The sequence below is a fragment of the Ipomoea nil genome, unplaced genomic scaffold (genome assembly GCF_001879475.1).
Source record: "Ipomoea nil cultivar Tokyo-kokei standard unplaced genomic scaffold, Asagao_1.1 scaffold1074, whole genome shotgun sequence".
In the NCBI taxonomy this organism is placed as follows: domain Eukaryota; kingdom Viridiplantae; phylum Streptophyta; class Magnoliopsida; order Solanales; family Convolvulaceae; genus Ipomoea; species Ipomoea nil.
In genome coordinates, this window is record NW_017617502.1 from 1,423,420 (window position 1) to 1,431,682 (window position 8,263).

Sequence of the window (8,263 nt, forward strand, 5' to 3'; positions counted from 1 at the left end):
GAATATTATTAAGCTCAATCATTATTAAACCAGCAGTTATACCATGGACTCGGGACCACCTTACAAGGTGGATCCAGATTCAAAATACACAATTACATACCGAATGTTCACAATTTGAATAGTGAACATTTAGTATATAAATTGGATGGTATACTGGACCCGGGTCCACAGAATAATGTGCCTTATTAAACTCCTAAGTTGTTCGTTATTGTGTATCCTTTTTGGACTTTCTTGATCCAGTTACTTTCTTGGGCCAGTCCATATGGCCCTGGCCCAGTATACCATCCATCAAGATTCGACAATTTATATCGTGGACCCTAGTCCAATACACATAATTTGACTTGATAATGTACAGAATACATGTTCATAATGTACAGAATTTATATTCATAATACACATATATAAACATGATGTAATGAAGACACATAAACACTTAACATAATGCACATAATTTGACTTCATAATGTACAGAATCCATGTTCATAATGCACATAATTCATGTTCATTATATCATGTTTATGTGCGTGTATGTGTATTATGAACATAAATTCCATGCATTATGAAGTCAAATTATGTGTATTGGACCAAGGTCCACAGTGCACTGTGGACCCTGGTCCACGATATAACGATTGATCAAGATTCTACCTAGAAAAATGTCTCAATTGCACATATTTTACTTGTTTAATGATTTAATTGTACATTTTTTAAATTTAGTGACTCAATTACACAAAAATAATAAACTTAGTAGCCTATTTTACATTTTTTTTTTCAAAAAAAAAAATGATGGAGCCATTGACATGATAGAAACAAGATGAAATAGATGAGATGATGTAAACAAAGCTACTATACATACATACATTCCCGGGCTAGCTAGTTGCCTTAGCTTATTCCAAAACCAATATATATAATATAATGGTATCACAAGAGAAGCCGTCCCCAATATGCCGTTTTGTCCTTTATTGTGTATAGACAGATACTATCTGCAAATTAAATCTACATCTTTTGCTCAATTCTCAAGCTCCCATCCCATCCTCTCATCTCCATGGATGCAAAGCTTGTTCAACGCTTTGAAACGCCAACAATTATTGTTCATCGCCATCACAGGACCACAACCAAACGCCATCATCTGCCATTGCTAATTCGCGCCGTAGTAGCAAAGCCAGCAGACAATAATAATAATAATAGTAATACTAAAACAACGTTGTCGTCTTCATCGTCGAATGTTTACCATGATACCTGGTTTGATCGGCTGGCCATCAACCATCTCTCCCACTGCGTAAAAGCTGTAACTGGTAATCAATCCCTCAGCCCTCTCATCTTTTTGTTTAAATTTGGGGCAAATTTTAATTTGAATTCAAATTATTATTTATTGCAGGAGTGAGAAGTAGCAAGAGTGGGTATGATGGGTTGGTGGAAATAACAAGAGCAGTTTTCCATAATTTCGATTCAACCCAACAGCAAAGCCTTATAATCCAAGCTCTTCACAAAGCAATACCAAACCCCATTCTTATGCTTGTAAGTTCTTCTACTCTTAGTTGTTGTTGTATGTGTGTGTATATATATATGTTAATTCTATTTTTTTTTTCTAGATTTATAGTTGTTATTTCAATTCACTTTTAGTCTTTTTTTTTTTTTTAGAACATTCCATGTTGGTTCTAGTATTATTGTGGCATGATGGTTTTTTGTTCTTCGTCAAAAAATCTATTTAAATGGCGTTAATATGAGTACGTTTCGATCGTTTTATATAAAATGGGCTGGCCATTTATATTTATATTTTTATTTTTTAAAAAAATATTCATAATTTACTACTAGAGTCCCTTGTCTTCTTTAATGGCAATCCGTGCTTTCATAGCAGTGCCTTCTCAACCTGAGCCTTGACGGTAACAGTAGAATGACACATATAAATTTAGGACAAAAAAAATAATGTTTAGAATTGAATAGACTGAAATGTCTTCATACTTGACAACATTTAACCATTTTTATTGACAAAAGACCAAAAATTACCATGCTACAATAATATTAGGACCAATTGAAAATATTCTAAAAAAGTAACTAAAAGTAAAATGTCACATATAAATCTAGCACTAAAAATGAAATTAACTATATATATATAATGATTTTGTATATGTTAATGATGGATGGGAGTGCAGATGAATATGGTACTTCCACAATCAAGAATTGGCAGAGAATATTGTGCCGCCTTCACTACAATTTTCTTTGCTTGGCTAGTAGGTCCCTGCCAGGTGCGCTATATATTTGTTTAATATTATACATGCATACATACTCTACTACTCCACACCCTCATCATAACATACATACTCCTCCAACCAACCAAATTGGCTAATATTTCTTTCTGAATAATCTCAATTAAGTGGGTCAAATTATTTACTTATAAAATTAATTAAATTATTGATTTGATAATTATAAAATTACAAGTTCCATTTTTGGCAAGAGTGGTCCATTGACTTTTCTAGTTTAACTCAATCAGTTATGAACAATTTTAGTTTACCTTATTGTGATAGTTTGACTCCATTCCTGGTGAGAGTGGTCTATTAACTAGGGTCAGAATACAAAAGGGATGTTTGGTAAATGGTTGGTAGCTGCTAACTGATAGCTAATTGATTTTTCTGATATTTAACAGTTGAAAATAATCAAATCAGCCAAAAATTGGTTAATTAGCCCATAACCAAACACTTCAAAATTTATCCCGCCTATACCATCTAATAATGATTGCAAATTTTATTGTCACTCGAGAAAAATTAAATAACTCGTTAATGTTCACTACACAATTATGAATATGAAATCAGGTGAAGGAGGCAGAATTTAATGGAAGAAGAGAGAAGAACGTCGTCCACATACAGAAATGCAGGTTTGTTTTTTCTTATTCTAATACTAGCGGCTCTGGATTTCCTGTTTTATTTATTATTCTGGTAATCATTTCTCCCTATCCACCATTACATATCTACTTATCTAGCGATTCTAGCCCTTTAATAATAATAATAATAATAATAATAATAATAATAATAATAATAATAATAATAATAATAATTGTTATTGTTTTTTTTATTATTAAGAGAAATTACATTTTTTATCTCTAAATTATAGAGTAATTGTAAAATTTATCTCTACTTGTTGGTCTTGCTCACTTTTCGCTCCTAAGTTACGCATTGAATTTTTAATTTTGTTCTTTTATTAACTTCTTGTCCTCACTTTTCATCTCTAAGCTAACTTCTGGAGTTTACTTTTCCTCTCTAATGATTTGTTAATAAAGGAACAAAAAGTGTTATTTTTCCCTATTATTATTATTATTATTATTATTATTATTATTAAATTATATATTTGAATTAGGTTCTTAGAGGAGACCAATTGCGTTGGAATGTGTACCAACCTATGCAAGATGCCATCTCAAACATTCATCAAGAATTCTATGGGAATGCCTGTCAATATGGTCCCCAGTAAGTACTCTCTGCACCTCTTTTATTTGAGTTATATTAAATGACTCTCAATCTCTACTTTCCACTTTTACTCTCTAATGTAAGAAGAGATAATAAGTTATATTCATTTTGTAAATTCAAAAAAAAAAAATTATTAACATTAAAATTTTGAATGAGAAAGTAAAAATATAGAGTAGAACTTGAAAATTCATATAGTATTTTACTTTTATTTTATAGAAATAAAAATTGTTCCCTCTCGTAATTATTGAAATGCTACCCACATTTTTTCTTAATATCCAACTCTTGATCGATGAACAGATGATATTAGTACACACGCTCTTATAGGCTATTATTTCTCATGACACATACACACACACATAGGGAAGGTATCAGGTGCGGGAATGACTTCCCGTGCGATTGTGCGGTTGTGAGAACTGAAAAGAAAAAGAAAAATTAATGACATTTTCATAAATAACTCTAATTTTAAGTGCACGTATTTAACACCACTAGAGATTGCATCTCATGATATATGAAAGTGTAGTAAGAGAATTCAACTTTTATAGTTTATGGTTTAGTTTTTTTTTTTTTTGGTTTAAGATTTAGTTTTTTTTTTTTTTTTTTCAGTTCGATTTAGAAGTTCACTTTTTATTTTTTTTTTAGAGTTTACTATTTATGGTTTACCTTTTGAGGACATCTAGGAATACTATAAAATACACCGATTAATAGTATAAGATGCACCCAGCAATACTATAAAGTTCATCCTATGTGAAAGTGCACTACAAGGTTCACCTTTTAGAATTTATGATTTTTTTTCTTTGGTTTAGGGATTTTTATTTATTTTTTAGTGTTTAGGGGTTTAGTATTTAATGGTTTAGCTTAAGATTTAGTTTTCTAGTTTAGTTTTTAAGATTTATCAATGTATGTACTTTGTAATTTTGATAAAATACATTCTATAATGTCTAAAATTGTACATACAAAAATGTCACCACATTTTTTTCTTTTCTTTTCTTTAGAACCGTTAGATCTTCTCAAATTGACTGCTCTAATTAATTGGTTCTTAGCTTTCTCATTGGCATATGTTTTAACACGATCGAGTGCGCCCATTGAGAGAGTGCATTCCTAATAAGGATAAGTCTCATGTGAGACGGGTCGGGGTCAATATGAAAAGTGTAATACTTTTAAATTAAAATTTAATGTTTAGGGGTTAAGCAATTAGTTATGAGAAAATGTGTAATACTAATCATGGATCATTTGAGTGATTGTTACTTATGAGATCGAGAAAGTGTAATATTTATGACAAAAATTTTAATATTTTTGTATGAAAGATGTAATACTTTTAAATAAAAATGTAATATTATTAGAGGTTGAAGAGTAACTTATAAAGAAAACTGTAATATTTATGATGGAAAGTTTAATACACTTATGAAAAAACCTGACACGTATCACAAATTCTCTTTCGTGTTGTCGTGCATGAGACGGTCTCATAAGAGATTTTACCTACTGATAAACTCTAAAACCAAAACAAAAAGAAGAACTAACCCCTAAAACTTAACCATAAATGCTAAACCCTAAATAGTAAAAAAATGAATCCCTAAACAAAACTAAAATAAAATAAAATAAAATTCTAATCTAAACCATAAACCCTAAAATGTGAACTCTAAATATAATGTGCTTTCACACCGGATGCAAATACACTCTATAGTGTTATAAAATACATCTTAAAAGTTTGAATTATTTATCAAAAATTTTTGCATTTTTTCCCTCCTTAGCTCTACAACTGTTAGATCTTACCAAATGAACAGTTAAGATTGATTAGTTTTTTTTCATATACACACACACACACACACACATAAGCTAACAGCTAATTTACCAAACATATTTCTACAATCAACTAATACTACTCACTAATTAAGTCAATTAGTTAACAGTTATTTATCAAACACCTTCAATGTATTTTTTTTATTAACTAAAAGTCTAAACTAATAGTTACACTTAGACTTAGACTACATTGTTGATGTAAAACTATTTATCTTATAAGATTATAATTGTACTGTTGTACCTGGAAGTACAGTGGGTGCACTAGAATATGGATGCCTTGTGTATCAGTTGAATGGAGGTGAAGCCCCACCAGAATTAAGGAGAAATTAACCTGCTTAAGAATCATGATAGCAAGGTTGAAACGTATGTAGGACAAAGGGAAAAACAAAAAGAAAATACAATAAAATAAAATAAAATGTTACACCTACTTCATACTCTTTACGTCAATTAGGTAAAATACAATCTCGCTAGTAATAATTATAACAAGTGCTTACTTTTACAATTAAAAATAATCATGTCCCTCCATTACCAAAACCTATTCCTCCTCTCATCTCCTCGTGTGTGTAAACTACTTCAACTACACCATATATATATATATATATATATATATATATATATATATATATATATATATATATAGGAATAAGGTTCAAATTGGCCACTGAACGTAATCTGAAAATGCAATTAGGCCACTGAACGAAAAAAAAGTGCAATTAGGCCACTGAACACTCCAAAAATGTGCAATTTCACCTGATAGCAGGTTACCCTCAATTTTAGCAGGTTATCTGCTTACGTGGCAGCTGAGTTGGCATTTTAAATAAATTTTAATTAATTTTTAATAAATTTTAATAATAACTTTTTATTAAAAAAAATTTTAAAAAAATAAAAACGACTTTATTTTATTTTTTATTTAATTTTTTCCAATTTTTTATAAAATTTATTATTAAAATTAATTATTAAAAATTATTTAAAAATTATTAAAAATGCCAACTAAGCTGCCACGTAAGCAGGTAACCTGCTAAAATTGATGGTAACCTGCTATCCGGTAAAATTGCATACGTTTGGAGAGTTCAGTGGCCTAATTGCACATTTTTTGAGTGTTCAATGGCCTAATTGTACTTTTTTTTCGTTCAGTGGCCTAATTGCATTTTCAGGTTACGTTCAGTGGCCAATTTGAACCTTATTCCTATATATATATAATCAAACATACATATCGGATGGGTCAAATTCAACTTATTGCAAGTTAAATTAAAAGTAAAAAAGTAAATATCATGTGCTAATTTATTTATCATTGTAACTCCGACCCTAACATTAAAAAAAATTATTATTATTTTTAGGAAAAATGGCACTTTTTACCCCCGAGTTATATACTTATAGCACTTTTCCCCCCTCAATTATTTAAGTAAGCACATTAGCCCCCTCAATTATTCTAAAAGTGGTGTTTTTCTCCCTAATATATTAAATTGACATTTATACCCTTAAAGTAAACATTTTATTTATTTTACTACTCCAACAAATTATTGCGTATACGTAGAGATGACCACGGTTCGGTTTGAATTGAACCGGATACTAAAGCAATCAAATTAATAATTTTCGGTTATAATTCAGATCTAGAACCCAATATTTAAATGTCAATTTATTAAAATTATGTATCAAAAAAATTGAATCTTGAACCGTGAACCGGCGGTTTTGGATCCGATTCGCGATTTTGAACCGTCTTTATTTTAAAATTTTGTTTTTTATTTTAAAATAGTCTAAATTCAACAATAAATATATTTTATTTTTTCAGTTCGGAACATGAACCGTCCGTTCCGGTTCACGATTTTAATAAACTCTAAATATCGAATTTCGATTCTAAATTGTAATTGGAATATTTCGGGTTGGTTGCTATAGTGTTTGTTTGGTTTGAACCAAATTATGGTCATAATTTGTTGGAGAAAAAAATAAATTAAATATTTAATTTAAGAATAAATATGTCCATTTAACATTTCAGGGGAAAAAACAGCCACTTCAATAATTTAGGGGGAAAAAATGCTATAGGTATATAACTCAGGGGGAAAAGTGTCATTTTCCCTTATTTTTATATTAAAAGCAACTCCCCTTTCTCCTTGCCTTTCTCTAGAAAAATTTATGAATAATTAATGAATATAGTTGTGGCATTAATTAATTAAAACATAAATAGTGTAATTAGTTCTCCCAAAAGATTGAATCTCCAATCTCAAATGTCCTGTCGGACATTTGGGAGAATGTAAATCACAGTGACTCATCACTGGCTCAGCAGACAGGGCCAAATGCTGATGCACACAGGGGATTTGTCCCTTTTGGACATAATCTCACACTGCCTTCGCCAAAGTTTAAACATTGGTCTCTTTTCCTAAATACTATCTACTGAATCATTGAGCTAAGCTCGTGCAAGGAACAGTGGCATTAGTTGGTATGACTTTTAATGGGCAAATAATAATTTGTTTATATATATTAATTAGGTTTAGTGGGGTTGAATTGTTTTGCAGATTTTGAAAATATGAGCTGTGAGATGATATTTGGGCAGGATCCTCCCTCAACATCTCATGATCCAGCAATGATGCAGCCATGCTACAAATTATGTAACTCAAAGAAAAAGCACCACAACAATTGCATCACCTAATAACTTTCACATATATGGAACATCATATCTTCAGCTCACTCACAGATTAATATATGGATGATTAATCTTAGTTTACTATATATTATTGAAATTTTTTGTGAGACTAATGTAAAAGTGAACTATTCTTTAGATAGATTTTGTACACAAAACGCACTCCATATACTACCACAATTATTATTATGTTACGATGTTTTTACTTAAATGGTTCAGTTCTTTTTAGGTTACGAGCATCAGTACTGATGGTTCAAATTTAAGATTTAAAAGGAATTGTGGAAACACGTGGTCAGTAGTATGCGACAAAATTGATCAATTAATGGCCTACAAATGGAATATTAAAGTCTTTGATGAATTTAAGATTAAGATGACT

General features: G+C 30.2%; 1 protein-coding gene across 2 annotated transcripts; it reads left to right on the forward strand.

The window, feature by feature from the left end:
• The first annotated feature begins 860 nt into the window (after positions 1-860).
• Positions 861-8,058, forward strand: LOC109182584 (beta-carotene isomerase D27, chloroplastic). Of its 2 annotated transcripts, XM_019332735.1 has the most exons (7): positions 863-1,292; positions 1,376-1,515; positions 2,151-2,243; positions 2,808-2,869; positions 3,349-3,455; positions 7,763-7,941; positions 7,981-8,058. In XM_019332735.1, the coding sequence occupies exons 1-6, from the start codon at positions 1,043-1,045 to the stop codon at positions 7,894-7,896; spliced, it is 786 nt and encodes a 261-aa protein (XP_019188280.1). In that variant the 5' UTR covers positions 863-1,042; the 3' UTR covers positions 7,897-7,941; positions 7,981-8,058. The 2 variants fall into 2 exon arrangements, with proteins under 2 accessions (XP_019188281.1, XP_019188280.1); XM_019332736.1 differs by lacking the exon at positions 2,151-2,243 and having other exon boundaries at positions 861-1,292.
• Positions 8,059-8,263: the final 205 nt, after the last annotated feature.

Bases quoted from the DNA above. Each gene is read 5' to 3' on its own strand.
- LOC109182584 (XM_019332735.1), top strand. From the start codon at position 1,043: ATGGATGCAAAGCTTGTTCAACGCTTTGAAACGCCAACAATTATTGTT. The intron at 1,516-2,150 runs GTAAGTTCTTCT...ATGGGAGTGCAG, and splicing joins CAAACCCCATTCTTATGCTT to ATGAATATGGTACTTCCACA. The intron at 2,870-3,348 runs GTTTGTTTTTTC...TATTTGAATTAG, and splicing joins GTCCACATACAGAAATGCAG to GTTCTTAGAGGAGACCAATT.